The 17,621-nt window shown below is 34.6% G+C and overlaps 1 protein-coding gene across 3 annotated transcripts; it reads left to right on the top strand.

Moving 5' to 3' along the window:
• The first annotated feature begins 9,442 nt into the window (after nt 1–9,442).
• Nucleotides 9,443–13,563, top strand: LOC109798719 (uncharacterized). 3 transcript variants are annotated; one of them, XM_020359090.3, is made up of 4 exons: nt 9,443–11,587; nt 11,680–12,982; nt 13,075–13,142; nt 13,301–13,563. In XM_020359090.3, exon 1 carries the CDS (start codon nt 9,602–9,604, stop codon nt 11,459–11,461), a length of 1,860 nt encoding a protein of 619 aa, XP_020214679.2. In that variant the 5' UTR covers nt 9,443–9,601; the 3' UTR covers nt 11,462–11,587; nt 11,680–12,982; nt 13,075–13,142; nt 13,301–13,563. The 3 variants fall into 3 exon arrangements, with proteins under 3 accessions (XP_020214679.2, XP_020214678.2, XP_082918367.1); XM_020359089.3 differs by having other exon boundaries at nt 9,443–12,982; XM_083062241.1 differs by having other exon boundaries at nt 9,443–12,982; nt 13,244–13,563.
• Nucleotides 13,564–17,621: the final 4,058 nt, after the last annotated feature.

Genomic DNA, 17,621 nt, shown 5'->3' with positions numbered 1-17,621 from the left:
AAAAAGTATATTGAATTTTAATTGGTGAAGCTTGGTCCTAACAGTCTCAATCAATTGAATTAAATTCAGTTTTAATACGTGTTTGTGTCTTATCTTAGAGTTTGAATTCTAAATTACAAAACAAAATTTGTGTTTTATGTTAATAGAATTATGGATATCAATTCTTTACTTAATTAACTTAAGTATAAAATTTAATCAATATCTATCAAGTCCTTATGGAGATAAATCACACTCATTACTAATCACATGTTGATATTGGTAGACTTACCAAAGGATCAACAAGTTTTTGGCATTGTTGTTGTGGACTTGTTTCCAGATATCTATCAATCTCACATTTGTTATTCATTAAGTTTTACTTTTTTGTATATTTATTTTTTCTATAGTATTTATTATCCATTGCTAACAGTCGATTCTAGTTTTTCAATTCTTGTTTATGCAGGGTAAGACTCCAACTGAAGATTTGGTAAATGACCCAAAGATAGAAAGAACAACCATGAGAAACAAAAGCAAAACAAGGAGAAGGAACCATCAGGAAAGACAAAAAGTAATAAGAGGATGTATTAAACCTTTCTTCTACATTTACTCGATTAGATTCTAAACCAACCATGGTTGATCAAGGAGGAAATCAAAAAACTTTAAGAGATTATGCTTAACAAGGTCCTCGACATTTTTCCAACATAACAACTCCAAAAACTTCAAAGGCAATGGAAGTGAAACAAGTTTTATGCATTTAAGTTAGTGCGAACTAGATTTGTAGGATTGGACCATGAGGATCCATATGCATATATGTCTAAATTCTATGATTTGTGCAACCATGGGAATTCCTAATGGTGACGAGGAAGTAGTTTATCCTCATTTGTTTCCTTTTTTCTTTAACAGGTAAGGTGAAAACATGGTTGCAATCTTATCCTAACCAAAGCCTTACTAGCTAGAGTGATGTGGAAAACCATCCTCTGAGTACATCAGTGTTAAGTCTTAAATACCTACCTTTAGACAAGGGTTGGACAAACCCTTATGTGAAGCATGGAAGCAATTTAAGTATCTTATAAGAAAGTGATCGAATAATGGTGTGAACATCCAATTTTAGTTATTATTATTCCTATTATTATTATTATTATTATTATTATGATTATTATTATTATTATTATTACTATTATTGTAATTTATATTGTCTTGTGTACTAAAAATTCACTATTGTCAAATGATAGAACCAACAGTCTATAGCAAATGAAAATGAAATTGTGAATATCATGAGTGACCAAAAAAATCCATAAAAAAGGGTAATAATATAAAAAATACAAAAATGGTAGAACAAATGGCTTGTAGCAACGTGCAAACAGAGGTTTTGAGATGTTTTTGTGAATGTTTGTCTCCCTAAGACAATGGTCAGCAACAATACAACAATGCTTCATGATGCCCATACCCATGGAGATATTGAAAGGAGAGTAAAACAAATGAGCAAATAATGAAAATGAGAGCTCATAAAAGTTGGCCTATATACTGCCCTCGTGCAGATTGTTTTTTCCACACCAAAGCAAGACTATTTAGATGAATGTGGCAAAACAAAGCTAATTTTGGAAACTAAGAGAAAAAGGTTGCATAGAGGAAACGTACAGAAAGTCTTTCGCATTTGAAACACAACAAAGGCAAATGACATCTCCCAAGAAGAAAGGTAGAGAGTATTCATGTAGCTGGAGGCTTTACGTGAACTTAAAAAAAAAAAGTCCAGTGCTTATATAAGGAAGTGATAGAGGAGAAGGAGAGGCGATTTTCTTTTTTGGGAGATGAACGAAAAAATAGAGAGTGCAGTAGCCAAGAAAGGGGAAGGCTCCACTGGTTTTTGCTATTGATTTTTTTCTTCGCAAGTGATTTCCTTTGATTCATCATCAAGAATGGGATATAAAACGCACGCACGTAGGGGAGAGATGAGACCCAACCCTGAACAAAAGTTGTAGCAGTACAACGTCTCAATCACGAAAGGTAAGATTTAAGTATTCATTACGTTTTTTCTGAATATTTTTTATTATTTCTTATTTTATTATGGCATAGGTTCAGATTAGCCTTTCCACTCTAAAACTTAGATATAAGTTTTCACATCACTCACGTCAACGAAAATGAGTTGGTAATATAAAGCTTGTACATCATTCACGTCAATGAAAATGAGTTGGCAAAACATACTAGATGACAAGGCGATATAAAGAATTAAATAAAGAAAGAATGGTAAGTAATATTAAGTTTTAGGAAATCTGTACATTCTTACGTGATATAGATTTGATCATTTTTTTTCAATATTTTTTTATAGTATGTTTAATAATTGATTAAATTTACTTTATTAAACAAATTAACTGGACATGTATATTTAATCATAGATCAAATTTAATTTATATATTAATTAAACATGATGTCTTCATAATCGTGAAATCTTATAATACAAATTGCGATAACTTTGCAATTTTAAGTTCTCTTCTAAAAAATGAAATATTTCATAATTGTTAACTTATACTAAGTCATTATGATAAAAATAGTGTTATATACAATGAAAACCTAATAATTTTATTCACTATAAGAAAGGAAGGACTTTTCTAACATTTTGTTTTAAAGAGAATGAATTAATTAGATGAAACATTTATTTAATCATAAAGGTTTGGAAGCAAACAGTGACAGTTTGATAGTCCTAAAACTTCTCTTTAAAACTATAAAACATATCAAACTATTTTTAAAAAAGGGAATTAGCTAAGGAGTACACCTTAGTTGGTTTCACCCTATAAGACACGTGAACTGTGACAGTTCAAAGATCCTACCTACAACTACAATAACAATAATAATAATAATAATAATAATAATAATAATAATAATAATAATAATAATAATAATAATAATTAACGTGATATTCTCTTATCAACATTTATATTAATAATATCTTTCATTTCAAAAAGGAATTATTTGAATGTAACATTCTCTTGATTCTAAAGCTTAAAGGTGCAAGTTGTGACAATTTGTCATCTTAAAGTCTTTATTTAAATTCAAAGTATGATTAAATATCATAAATATTTTTACAATATTCAATATAAATATTTGAAGTCATTATATCAAAAATTTTATTGGAGGAATGGTTAATTAGATGTGCATTTTTTAACCTTTGAATTTAAAATACAAGTTGTGACGACTTAATATCTTAAAAATTTTCTTCTCCAAAACAAAAATATCCAACCAAAAATTCTTTTAAGACAATAATATATGTAACAATAATTATAACTAAAATTTTATTGAGTTGACTTTGGTGTACACCTTAGTCAATTTTATATTTTAGGGTGAATGAGCTGAGACAGTTCAAGAATCTTAAATTAAATAAAAATAAAATTTAATTAAAAAATATCAACACATAAATATTTTCTACAAAGAACTACATGACTCTGATTTTTCATTACACATGGAGATACGTAGGAGCAAGAAATAAATCTTGTCGAGCAAAAAATAAAAATAATATTATCTTCCTTTTTATATAACAATAATAATTTTAACTTTTTTTTAAAATGCATTAGTTAAATAAAATACATTTGATCATTATAGTTAATTAATTTAGTGTGAGATAAATATTTCTTAGGACGAACGTTGTGAGGTGCTAATACCTTTCTTACACGTAATTGACTCTCGAACTTAAAAATATGATTTTTGTAGACCATTTTCTATTTGGTGGTTTTTCTAATGTTTTTCCATAAAAATAAACATTAGTGGTAACTTCATTGTTTTAAATTTTATATTTTTCGTCCCATTGCGATCTCGGTTGCAACAAATGGCTTTGAGGATATTGCTCAACTGAACTTCTTTTACAATGGAAGCCGTGTGATTTAACAAATGAATTTGAATTTGATTACACCATGTTTTCCATTTTGGTTGTCTGCATATGCAATCTTATTCAATTCAATTGCTAATGAAGTTTAGTGGAAAACACATAGAAAAGGGGTTGAATGTGTGTGCACGAAGGATTTTTAAAAACGTTTTCGCAAGGGTGCTTCTTTTCGTTTGAAAATAATATTTCAAGTACTTCAAAGAATGAGCGAGATTAGTTAAAAGAAACTTTGCATCTGAAGATCTATCGTCTGCTCGAAAATAGTTTCATAAGTCAAATAAATATAATTTCGTCTAAATATTGTTTAGAAAAATAAGTAGTAGTAGACGAAGTTTTTCAGTGTAATAAATCAAGATAAGTAAAATTGTGTTTCTAAATCAAATAATAATGCACAAAGTTTTTATACTGGTTCACTCGTTCTATGCTACGTCCAGTCTCCTTCAACTGAAGGGTTCCACTAATTACAACAGATTACAAGTATTCTTAACCACTTCTAGTTCGTCAACTTCATTCGTTGACGCTAGTATTCTTAAGCCACTTCTAGTTGCCCGAGTATTCTCAACCAGACCTGATTCGTCAACTTCACTTGTTGACACTAGTATTATCAAACCACTTCCGGTTCTCCAAGTATTCTTTTACTAGCCTCTTCAGGCTTTACAGATGATAGATGTCTTGAGTGTGTATGTGACTCTCATAGAGAGGATAGAATAGTTTCTACACTCACTAAGGTATTCAACCTTAGTTTTACAAGAATGTATTTAGAGTGTGTATGTAACTCTCACAGAGAGGATGGGGTAGTTTCTACACTCACTAAGACAAACTATCTTAGATTTACACGAATATTCAAATCTGAACAAGAAGAGATGTGAGATTGTTTTGACGTTTGTTTTTGCTTATTGCTTGTTTCTTTTCTTCCTCTTCCTTCTCTTCTCAGGTCTTGATATTTATAGCCTTGTGATAAATTTGCTCGTTGTTTGAATTTTAATGTATCCGTTGAGGCGGAGCTTTCCAAATGTTCGTTCATGGCTACACAAATCTTTTTCATTTAATGCGTTTGATCTTGCATTAAATGCTTTGCTTGCTGAATATGTGTTACGTGAAGTCCTATGCGTAATTTGTTCCCTTTTATTTCTGACTTCAATCATGACCTATGTATGTTTGTCCTTTTTCAGTCATTGTAGCTACGGAGGCATTGCCTTTTTATGAAAAGTAGGTATACTTGGCCTGACATACACAGCTTTGACTTGTGAATTCACACTCTTCAATTTTTCTTCTTTCTTTTCATATCTTTGATAACTCTGTGTGCTTTTCTTATGAATGGAGATGATATATGATCTTCTTTGTTGTGACTAGTGGACTTCAGATGTTTTTCATCATGCTTCATTTGCGTTTGGAAATTTGAGTCTTCGTCTAAGAGTTAGACTTTGACTTTTTCATCTCGTCTGATTGGTCGTGAAGGTGAATGGATTTTATCCCGTCTGGAATATTTCTTCGTCTTGTGTTGTCCACCAACTGATGTTTGTTTTTGTTGACCTTTGTGTGGTTGACCATTGAGCTTCATCTGATGTTTATTTGGTGCTGAGCCAACTTTGTCTTGGTCTAGTTTTGCTCTTGTTTCTGATTTCTTATGTTGTGCTCTGGATTGTTCTTGACATATCTTCGTTTGATATTCGTTAACATCTGGTGCACAATTCATGATCCTTCTATCATTTGGCTTTTGCCTAATCCTTGTTTTGTTCGACCATGCTTCATGCTTTAGTTTTGCCTGTTCTTATACATATCTAAAACACTACTACACATGTTAGTAATAACAATATGTATTATATTTGTCATATTCATAATCTCATTGGGAATTGCTTCGTCTGACTTAACAATTAATCCTTGGCCGAAAAATTAGTTGCACTTCTTAGGCCAAAATTACTCATCAAATAAATTACACTAAAAATTGCCTAATCTACTTGGCCCAGAAATACAAGGCCTAAAATAAGGAAACTATACATAAGTGTACAAGAGGCATTGGACTTATATATTTAGTAGTCTATAACTCAAGATGAACTTAGGCCCACTAACCTTATAATGAGTACAATCCTCTAAGGTCCTACTAACCTAGCCTACTCCTCTAAGCTCCTTTTAGATGACACCCCTAGGCATGATTTCATCATCTCTCCCCCCCCTTCGAGGATTTGTCCTCAAATATACTCCCTCTTCTTCCTCAACACCTGCAAAATAAAGTATTTAACAAGCACTAGAGATACTGTGTACTGGCAAAACATAGGATCCTATCTTAGAAATCCTTTTTAGGTATGGGATAGGTTTATTGTTTAGGATTTTTATATTTATATTAGTGGGGTTCTCTTGAAACTTTTTGGAACTAACTTCACTATCTAAACTATATTTTTCTATTTTTTTTCCATAGGAAGAGGTTTTTCACTAAAATCTAAGAAAACATGCCTTGGGTGTTATATCTAATTATTTATGCTCCTAAGAACTAAACTATTTACAAACAAATTTCCTTGCCTTCCATAAGGATGAAGTGATTGAGGACCACTTTAACAAAGAAATCTCTTCGAAAAAAAGTGTTGTCCCCAAGATTGGAAGGCTTGGAAGAGAGCATTGAACTATTGGCTATAAATGCGATAGTTGAAAGTGGTTCCATAAGAAGTTATTTCCAGATAAGCAATAGGATTCTCATCTTTCAACAAAACAATTCTCACACCTAATTTAGAAACATGATATTCTAGTTTAAAAGTTTTAGAAATGTTTTGAGGAACTAGAACATTTGCATTAGAGAGCTCCCTTTGCAAGGGTTAAAAGGTTTGCTCAGGCTTCTCTTCCCTAAAGAAAGGAACAATATTCTTTACTAACTCATTGAGTGGTGGTTCAAGAGCTTGTCGAAGATAGAAAGTCTTTATGATTTGACTTTTTAGATAAAAATGACTCTATTTTCTAACAATCTCTTGAGAAGAAATATCTACCACTTTTTCACTCTTATTTTCTAAGAGTTATTTTTGCTTGTCTTTTGCTTTTATAGGTTTCATTTGTGTTTGATTGTTTTCCACTTGTGTAGGTATAAAAAGATGTGATACAATTTTTTTTTTGTCTTTATTAGTGAAAGTTATTTCATTATTAAGGCCATTATGCATGCATTTCTAGCCAAACTGTTATGGCTTTTCCAATAAGATATGACAAGCTTTTATGAGAACTACATCATATAAACTTTTATCTTTGTAATTCGCAATATAAAACTTGATCTTCACTTAATTATTGACTACCATAACCTATTTTTATTAAGCTATTGAAGCCTATAAGGATTGGGAAGAGGAATGGTAGTGGATGTTAGTTGTTCAACCAACATTGTGCTACAACAATTAATGCTTGACCCACTATTCATAATAGAGAACAAGTTTATTTAAAAATTTTACATCTTTTATGAAAGATGTTCTCTCTTTGTGAATTGTTGATTTCACAATATTGGTTTCCAAGAAGCCTTTTTATTAGAAGGAGGTTACCATCACATTGATAAACATTTCTACCCTATAATCTATCCCTTTTTCTTCTTCACTTCCACTAGAGATGAAGGAAGATACAGTCTCCTCTCAACTACTAAAATGATATAGGCCTCTCATGATCAAGTCAATAATGTCCCTATAAAGTAAGAGCCCTACCTTATCCCTTATTTCTAAAATTAGACCACTTAGAAATCTTGTAATGGTGATTTTTTCTTCTTCCTTAATCCAAACTCTCATCATGTATAACTCCATTTTCTACCTATACTATTTAACATACATGTTTCTTAGTTGGAACTTAGTTGTAAACTCCCAATAATAATAAGAGGGAATATGTCTTATCCTCAATGCTCCCCTCAACTCATTTCAATATTAAATTTGAGGGTCATTGTGGAGACTCCTTTCATGCTCTAAAATGGTTTACCAATACAGGACATACCTTTAAAAACTAAGTGTAGCCAAGAAAACTTTTCTCTCTTCACTTACTTGGTGGCAAGTGAAGAGTTGTTTCACATTTATTTCCCAATCTAGATCGGCTTCTTAATCATCTTTACCATGAAAGTAAGGGAGATCTACTCTAGATTCCCTCATCTTTACCTTGAATTCAAATTTTGGCTCCAACTTGCTATGTACTTCTAGATCTAAGATCTAAACTAGTCAATAAGAGAAGGCCACGTGACAAGCAAGAAAAGTGACATAAATTGAAGTTATGTGATTTAGCAGTTGAATTTGAATTTGATTACTTCATGTGCGCCACTTTGGTTGGCCATATGTGCAATCATATTCAATTTAATTATTATGAAGTCTCGTAGACTTAAATGCTTTTAAGATATATAATTTCATATATGTCCTATACACTGTTATAATGCAATTAAGTTGCATTTCTTTCAAAAGCATTTGTAGTGCTATATAAGAAATTCAAGATTTTAATACACTTTATTATTACCAAAACATTATCTTAGAAATTAAACACATTATATGCCTTTGGTTTTAACATGGTCCAATTATATGATAATGTTAGGACAGAGGCTTAAGCCTCCTTTTATGTTGTTATGTTGGGTGACCTTGCTTTAATAGGAGTATCACATTAGGGCTTGAAAATTTTGTTTTAAACATGTTTTTAGAGTTTTCTTTCAGCTTTAGTATTGAAGTATTGTAATGAATTTAGTGTCAAAAGCCTTATTACAACTTTAAATATCCTTTTAATGAAGATTAAACTTGACATGAGATTTTAGTATGTGATGTTCATTATTTATTTGCAATTTATGAAAAAGTTGTTCTTTTATAATAACTTTGAAAGTATGTAATAAATGTGTTGGATTACCAATAAGTAGTTGATTAGAGTGATATTAGAGTCGATTTCATTTCATTAAGCAAAATCTTGAGTTTGAATCTTGTGTATAAAAAAAATGTGGTTGAAAGATGAGACTCTATTAAAGATGGTTAGTCAAGTTCTCTGATGGAGATTAGTTCGACAAAATTGATAAATATTTCATACCAATAACATGATTATAGAGAAAAAGAAATATGCTTTCAGTCCTTATAAAATAAACAAATTTTGATTTTAGTCCTTATTAAATTTTTTCTTTCTTTTTTATCTAAAATTTGTAAACATTATTTTTGATTTTGAAAAATGAACAAAAAATGGTTTTAATTCCTATATAAATATATATATATATATATATATATATATTTTACTTTCATCCTTCTAAAATTTAAAAGTTACTAAATTTAGTTCCTAATAATCATTTTATAGTACATATTTGACATTTGTTTTAAAAATATATAAACAAAATATAAAATTTTTATATGTTAATAAAATATCACATATAATTGTAAATTAATAAGTATCACTTAATTGTCATATAAATAAATAAGTAGTTAAATTTTTTAAATAAATTATATGATAATAAAGACTTAAAAATATAATTTCAAATTTTAAAAAAATAAAAAATAATTTTCTTACAAAAAAATCTAAATCAAAACTTATTCTATTATAAAGACTTCAATTTTTATTTTTTTTATACACATGAAATATTTTAAACTTAACAATTAACATAATTTAAAAAAGAAATGTGTTGGAGGTAAATATCGTCCCATCTTGCAAACCAAAAGTAGAACCTTGAACCTTCTTAGATTTTTAATCGAGTTCCTGAACTCAGGTTACCGATACAAGCTACAAGAGTTGCCCTTTTCCCACACTTGAAGCGAAGAAAATACAGGTGGCACTGATCAGAAAAGAGAGATGAGAAGAGTCTCGGTGGCGCTTCTGAGGCGAGCTTCCCCGCATCAGCACCACCACCACAATGCGCGACGCCGCGGCTGCTCCTCCCTCCCTCTGCCGGAAGTGGTGGAGCCCTTCTGCGACCTCTCCGACGTCGTTTCGCCCCCTCAACGCTCCCCGTGGCTCCCCCAAATCCTGGCCCTCCTCGACGGCTCCCCCTCGATGGAGTCCAACCTCGACTCCTTCTGCCGCCGCTTCCTCATCACCCTTTCCCCCTCCTTCGTCTCCCACACACTCCGCTCGCTCTCGGATCCCCACATCGCCACGCGCTTCTTCTCATGGGCCGCGACCCAGCCCAACTACTCCCACTCCCTCGACTGCCACGTGTCCCTCCTCCCCCTCCTCCCCCCCGACGCCCTCCCCCGAGCCCTCCACTCCCTCCGCCGCGCCCGCCTCCCCCTCACCCTCCCCGCTGCCCTCTCCCTCGCCAAAACCCTCGCCGCCGCCGCCCTCGTCGACGACCTCCTCTGGCTCCTCCGCGCCATGCGGGAGGCCAACCTCCCGCCCTCGCTCCTCGCGCACAACTCCCTCCTCAACGCGCTGGTCAACGCCTCCCTCGTCGACTCCGCCCAGCGCGTGCTCTCCGCCATGCGCGACGGCGCGTGCCCCACCAAACCCGACCTCGTCAGCTACAACACGCTCCTCAAGGGGCTCTGCAAGGCGGGGCGAACGCGTTCCGCATTCGCCACCCTCCGCGAAATGGAGGACGAAAACATCCTCCCCGATGAGGTCACTTACATGACCTTGATTCAGGCGTGTTACAACGAGGGCGACGTGGGCTCCGTTTTGAGGCTCTACCATGAGATGGAGGATAGGGGAATTGCAGTTCCTCCTCACGCTGTTAGTTTAGTGGTGTGTGGGTTGTGCAAGGAGGGGAAGGTTGTGGAGGGTTGTGCTGTGTTTGAGAGTATGGTTAGGAAAGGTTGTAGGGCTCATAAGGTGGTTTACACTGCGATAATTGATGGTTATGCCAAGAGTGGGAGCTTGGAGAAGGCCATGGCGTTTTTCGAGAGGATGAAGGTGGATGGGGTGGAGCCGGATGAGGTTACTTATGGGGCTGTTGTTGGTGGGTTGTGTAAGAGTGGGAGAGTGGAGGAGGCTATGGAGTGTTTAAGGTTTTGTAAGGGGAATGGCATGGCGGTGAATGCCGTGTTTTATTCGAGTTTGATTGATGGGCTTGGGAAGGTGGGGAGGGTGGATGAGGCGGAGAGGCTGTTTGAGGAGATGGTGGAGGACGGGTGTCCGCAGGATTCGTATTGTTATAATGCTCTTATGGATGGTATGTGCAAGAGTGGGAGGGTTGATGAGGCTTTGGTGTTGTATAGGCGGATGGAGCGGGAGGGGTGTGAGCAGACTGTTTATACCTATACTATACTCATTAGTGAGCTTTTCAAGGAGAGGAGGAATGATGAGGCGTTGAAGCTGTGGGATGAGATGATTGACAAAGGCGTCACGCCGAATGTGGCATGTTTTAGGGCGCTTTCGATTGGATTGTGTCTCTCAGGGAAGGTTGCGAGGGCGTGCAGGGTGTTGGATGAGCTGGCCCCCATGGGGATTGTGTTGGATACGGCTTATGAGGACATGATTGGTGTGCTGTGCAAGGCTGGTCGTGTGAAGGAAGCCTGCAAGTTGGCTGATGGAATTGTGGATAGGGGTAGGGAAATACCGGGAAAGATTCGAACTGTGCTTATTAATGCCTTGAGGAAGGCAGGTAATGCGGATTTGGCGATAAAGTTGATGCATAGCAAGATTGGTATTGGGTATGACCGAATGCGTAGTGTTAAAAGGAGAGTGAAGTTCCAAACCCTCCTTGATGGTTGATTTTTTGATTTTGTAACTAGATATTGCACTAGAAAATTGGTGAAGGCCAAAGCCAGAAAATATAGTGCATCTATTATAGTTGTTTCATAGGCAAACTTATGGAGTTGCTCAGCTGTTCGCCCAATGGTTGGTACCTGAAATTTTGTTATATGTTTTGTATATAGATAATTTCATTATCCCGTATTTTACCCCGAATGTTTGCGGTCTCACATTGACAGATGCTTAATTAAATATCTTCAGACTCTTGGCATGAGTAAATTGGATTGAAATTCCAGGCATAGTGGCTTTAGACTTATTTGGCATGTTTAAGGTTGTAAACCTGGCCAGACAAGAAGAGAAGTAATGATAGTTTTTCCCTATTTGGAGTCACGACATTGCTGCAGGCTTCATAAACACAGGCAAGGGTTGAGGATAGTTACTTTCAACATCTAACATTTACCTCCAACATGTCCAGTTTCATGTTGAATGGTGCTTATTTAAATCTCGTCAGCCTGTTTGTCCTCGTAACATTGGATTCAATATCCAGGTTTAGTGACCTATTTGGCATATTTAAAGTTATAAACTATACAAGGATAGAAGTAATGAGGGAATAATTAAGGTGCACAACAACATGTTTTGTGCGCTCTTATTTCTTGATTTTCCATTTCAGTGGAAGTCTGCATATCTCATGCTGGAAACTGCACTAGAATACCGTGTGCTTTCTCTCCCAAGAACATGATCCCTCCTATTCATCAACTCTAACTGATGAGGAGTGGGAATGGGCTAGTTCTGTTACTGGATACTTAAAACTTTTAGTTGAAATTATGAGTGTATTTTTAGGCAACAAATTTCCTACAGCTAATATATATTTCCCTGAGATTTTTGTGATGTCCATATTCAATTAATTGAATGGTGCCGAAGTTCAGATAATTTTCTTAGTCCCATGGCTTTGAAGATGAAAGCCAAATTTGACAAGTACTGGAACAAGTGTAGTTTGGCTTTAGCTGTAGCTGCAGTCCTAGATCTGCGGTTCCAGATGAAGTTGGTTGAGTACTACTACTCCCTAATTTATGGTAGCACTGCTCTGGAGCGTATCAAGGAAGTTTCTGATGGTATCAAAGAACTTTTTAATGCATATTCCATCTGTTCAACTGTGATTGATCAAGGCTCAGCCTTGCCTGGCAGCAGTTTACCTAGTACTAGTTGTAGTTCCAGAGATAGGTTAAAAGGCTTTGACAGATTCCTTCACGAGACATCAGAGTCAGTCCATGACTTCAGACTTAGACAAGTATTTAGAGGAACCAATCTTTCCTCGTAATTCTGATTTTAACATATTGAACTGGTGGAAAGTCCACATGCCAAGGTATCCAATTTTGTCTATGATGGTACATGATGTTCTAGGTACTCCAATGTCAACTCTGGCGCCGGAATTGGCATTTAGCACTGGGGGCAGAGTGCTAGATTTTTCTCGTAGTTCACTAAACTCAGATACACGTGAGGCTTTAATATGCACTCAAGATTGGCTCAGAAATGAATCTGGAGGTACCTAGTTATCTTCTGCCTTTTTCCACCTGTAGAATAATGTTGATTTATTGCTTATTCTGATGCATTATTTTTACTCTGACTCTTATCAGATATACTAAATCCATCCCCAATCCACTCTGCTGTACCTCTTCTCATCGAATGAAGTTACTTTTTCAAGGTATGCTTCTGTAAAACTTGTCTCTTGTTCCTAATCTCTCCGCATTTTATTGTTGAGCATTTTGCTTTCTACTTATTTATGGTATGTGCTTGTGTTTCAAGGGTGATGGGTCGGTTACCAGTTCATGAATAATCATTACCATTTTTTTATAATGTCAGGCCTTATTGAAGAAGCATCTTAGAGTTCTCAAGTTTGCCTTTGTTCCCTGTGTCATTTATAGCTGGGAAGTGATCTAGCTTGCAAATATTCTGTGAAGATGCACTTGTATATTCTTTAGAACAACAATATAGATTTTTTTTTAATATTTATAGATCTCATTTCCGTTAGATGTTTTTATTGGACTGGCATTAGGCTGAATCAAATTTTGTAGAGGGTTGCATGCCCTTGATATCAAAATGGCTCATTGCCTGAGTTTTCTTTCGCTTCACTGTTCATACAATAAGGTTGCACAAAATGAATGATCTTAACGAATGAAGATCTTAATGGTGGCATGGTTTTAACTGTCACCATTAAGATAATGTCTTAGGTTCAATTGCCGTCTATCTTAAAATAATGTCTTTTGTCTTAAAATAATACTTAGTCACGGAAAATTCTGCAATATTTTTGAAACACTGTATAAATGATGTCTATAAATAAAAATCGCAACTTTATTAATTTTAGTTCTAACAGTACCACAAAATTAAAATCAAAATTAAGACTGTATAATTGTAAAAAATTTGAAAAGATGCTTTTATCATGCATAGTTGTTGAAAGTGATCTTGCTGGCAGAGACCCTGCCCCGTTTTTTTTTTGTTGTTTTTTGTTGTTTTTTTTTTTAATCATCTTCCATCTCTTTACCATGGAAAATTTTTATCAAATTTTTTACTATGGTAACCAAAAATATTTATTTTGATACATAATTATATTTTTTTATTTCTAAAACTTGAAAAAACTTTATAAAAATTTATCAATTAGTTACAACAATCTTAAAAAGAAAACTTGATTCTAAATTAATTTTTTTATAAAATATTTATCATGGAAATAAAAAATATTTTTTTTATAGATATTGTTACTAATGAGATCGAGTTACTAAATTCTATTTGGCTGTGGCAGAAGCTGAACATCGGTGATTATAGATAAAGATAATAAATTATTTTAAATAAGCTAATTTGTATAACTAATTGAAAATGTTTATATGGAGATAGAGACCTATTGAAAACATGATCTTTCATATGATTTAGCAATGATGGCAACTTATGATAATTAAATGTTTTGTTTTCACTTTTAAAGTTTTGTAAAGTTCCTCTTAGTATATAATAGTTGGTAGAATAATATAAACTTATTTGTATTTAGAGAGTATCAGTAGTGGTAATAATTATTGTTATAATGAAGTTCTAATTTGTCTATTTATAGGTATGGTGTTCCATCTCTAGATGATGGTGGAAATATTTAAAATTTTCTAGACTTTTCAAGTCTCTACATTCTTTTAGTTTTTTCTAGAGACTTATACATCTTTTATTATGTTTCTAGAATTTTCTTTTTCTTTTCTAGAATTTGCATCATAATTTAACACTCTTCCTTGATGCAAATTTCGGTAACTCCAAGCATAGTCCGTAGTTGTTCAAACTTCACTCTTGGTAGTGCTTTTGTAAATATGTTTGCAACTTGATCTTCTGTTGAGCAGTATTCAAGTTGAATTTGCTTAGTTGTCTCTGCTTCTTTGATGAAGTGATATTTGATGGCTATGTGTTTCGTTCTTTGATGATGAACTGGATTCTTTGTCATTGCTATTGTTGATCTGTTGTCACAGTATATAATAGTCGGTCCATCTTGTTGTTCACTCATTTTTTCAAGTATTCTCCGTAGCCATATTGCTTGACTTGTAGTTTCAGCAGCTACTATATACTCTACTTCTGCTGTTGATTATGCAACTGTTACTTGCTTCTTTGACGCCCAAGAGAAAAATCTAGATCCTAGTGAGAAGGCAATGTACTCTTCATGTCGTCTATTGATCCTACCCAATCACTAACGGTATAGCCAATCATCCTTGATTTGGTCATGGTTTTATACCATATACCAAACTTCCTTGTGCCTTGTAGATATCTCAATATTCTTTTTCCTGTTCCATAGTGAATTTGACTTGGCTTTTGCATGAATCTTGATAGAAGACTTGTAGCGAACTTGTCAAATAAAGTAAACTTCCAACTAAACTCCTATATCGGGATGCATCAGCTTCTGGTGCTCCATCAACTTTTTGTAGTTTCTCATTCGTCACTAGCAGTGTACTTATAGGTTTGCACCTGTACATCTTAAATTTCTTCAATAAAAATTTTGTATATTTCTTTTATGAGATGAATATTCCATCATTTCTCTGACTTACCTCTATACCGAGGAAGTAACTCATCAAGCCAAGATCAGTCATCTCAAATGTCTTCATCATGTCTTCTTTAAACTCCATCATCATATTTTTATTAGTTCCAGTATCAATAAGATCATCTACATATAGAGAGAGTAAGAGAGTATGTTGACCTTGAGTCTTGATGTATAGTGTAGGCTCACTCTTACTCCTCATGAATCCATGATCAGTGAAGTATTGGTCGATCTTGCTATACCATGTTCGAGGAGCTTGCTTCAAGCCATATGAAGCTTTCTTCAATCTCAACACTTTGCCTTCATGGCCTTTCATCACGAATCCTGGTGGTTGCTCCACATAGATCTCTTCTTCAAGTACGCCATTGAGGAATGCATACTTGACATCTAATTGGTAGATGTTCCATCCTTTTTGTGCCGCAAGAGCTATTAGAGCTCTTATTGTGTCTAGGCGTGCGACTGGAGCAAATGTCTCATTGTAGTCCACTCTTGGTTGTTGTGAGTAGCCCTTAGCGATCAATCTTGCTTTGTGCTTTTGTATAGTTCCATCAGGATTAAGCTTTGTTTTATATACCCATTTTAATCCAATGATATCTTTTCCATGAGGGTAATCTACGAGCTCCCATGTATTATTCTTCTCAATCATTTTAATCTCTTCTTCCATAGCCTTGACCAATGCTTCTTGGTTTGCTGCCTCTTCAAAGCTTTCTGGTTCAAGTATGACCAAGTTGCAGGTTTCATATATATCTACCAGTGATCTAACTCATCTCGGAGTAGACTCAGGTAATGATTCTTCTTGTTCTAGAACTATTCTTGGAGATTTTGGAGAGATAACAATGTCTTGATTGTTGTCTTCCAGACTTGATGTAGTTGGTTGATTGATGGGCATGTATATAGTCTTCTTCTCAACGTTCTTCTTCCCAGTTCCAAGTAGCATTTTCATCTACTTCAATATCTCTATTGATTGTTAGCTTCTTTGTCTGAAGATTGTAGACTCGGTAGCCTTTTGATTGTGAACTGTATCCCAAAAATATGCTTCGTACGGTCTTGTTTTCTAACTTATGCCTTTTTTCATCTGGAACATGAATGTAGTAGATAAATCTAAAGACCCTTAGGTGCTTAGCTGATGGCTTCTTCCCGCTCTAAGCTTCTATTGGAGTCTTGTCCCGAACTGCCTTAGTAGGACATCTGTTGAGTAGGTAGACTACTGTGTGGAATGCTTCAGCCCATAATGTATTCGACAGTCCTTTCTCCTTCAACATTGATCTCGCCATCTTCATGACTACGCGATTCTTTCTTTTTGACACACCATTTTGTTGTGGAGTATATGCGACTGTAAGTTTTCGCTCTATGCCTTCATCTTCGCAAAATTTGTCAAACTCGCTAGATGTATACTCCTTGCTACGATCACTTCTAAGTACTTTTATTTGTTTTCCACTTTGCTTTTCGAAAAGGGGCCTTGAATTTCTTAAATATTCCAAAGACTTCTAACTTTGTCTTTAGAAAATAGACCCACGTCATTCTAGAAAAGTCATCAATGAAGAGGATGAAATACCTGTTGTTGGTGTGTGATGGTGTCCTCATCGGTCCACAAACATCTGGATGAATTAGCTCTAACAAGTCCTTGGCTCTCCATGCTTTGCCTGTCGAGAATGGAAATCGGTGTTGCTTGTCGAGAAGGCATCCTTCACAAGCTTCATTATTTTCCTTTAGGTTAGGTAGATCTCTCATCATACCTTTCTGATGTAGAAGCTTTAAGGCATGAATATTGAAATGGCCAAATCTTCGATGCCAGAGCCATGAGTCATCAACTATGATGCACGGATACGATACGCGTATCGGATACGGCGATATATCAAATTTTGAAAATATAGGATATGATACGTTTAGGATACGTATTAAAAAAAATTAAATTAATATATATAAAATAGTAATTGCAAATATATATCATTCAAAAATCAAAATTAAGAATATATTTCTTGCTTTTTAAATTTTAAATATTACTAAAAAAAATTATAAATCATTTTTTATTGTCAAGAAATAGGAATAATATCAATTTCATCCCCTCATTGACCACCATTTGTAAATAAGACAGCTTCCATTTCTGGTTCATCAAGAGATAATGACGCC

The sequence above is a fragment of the Cajanus cajan genome, chromosome 8 (genome assembly GCF_000230855.2).
Source record: "Cajanus cajan strain Asha chromosome 8, NIPB_CcT2T_4, whole genome shotgun sequence".
NCBI classification, from domain to species: Eukaryota; Viridiplantae; Streptophyta; class Magnoliopsida; order Fabales; family Fabaceae; genus Cajanus; species Cajanus cajan.
The sequence above is the reverse complement of the archived record's forward strand: the minus strand, read 5'-3'. Positions and strand labels throughout refer to the sequence as shown.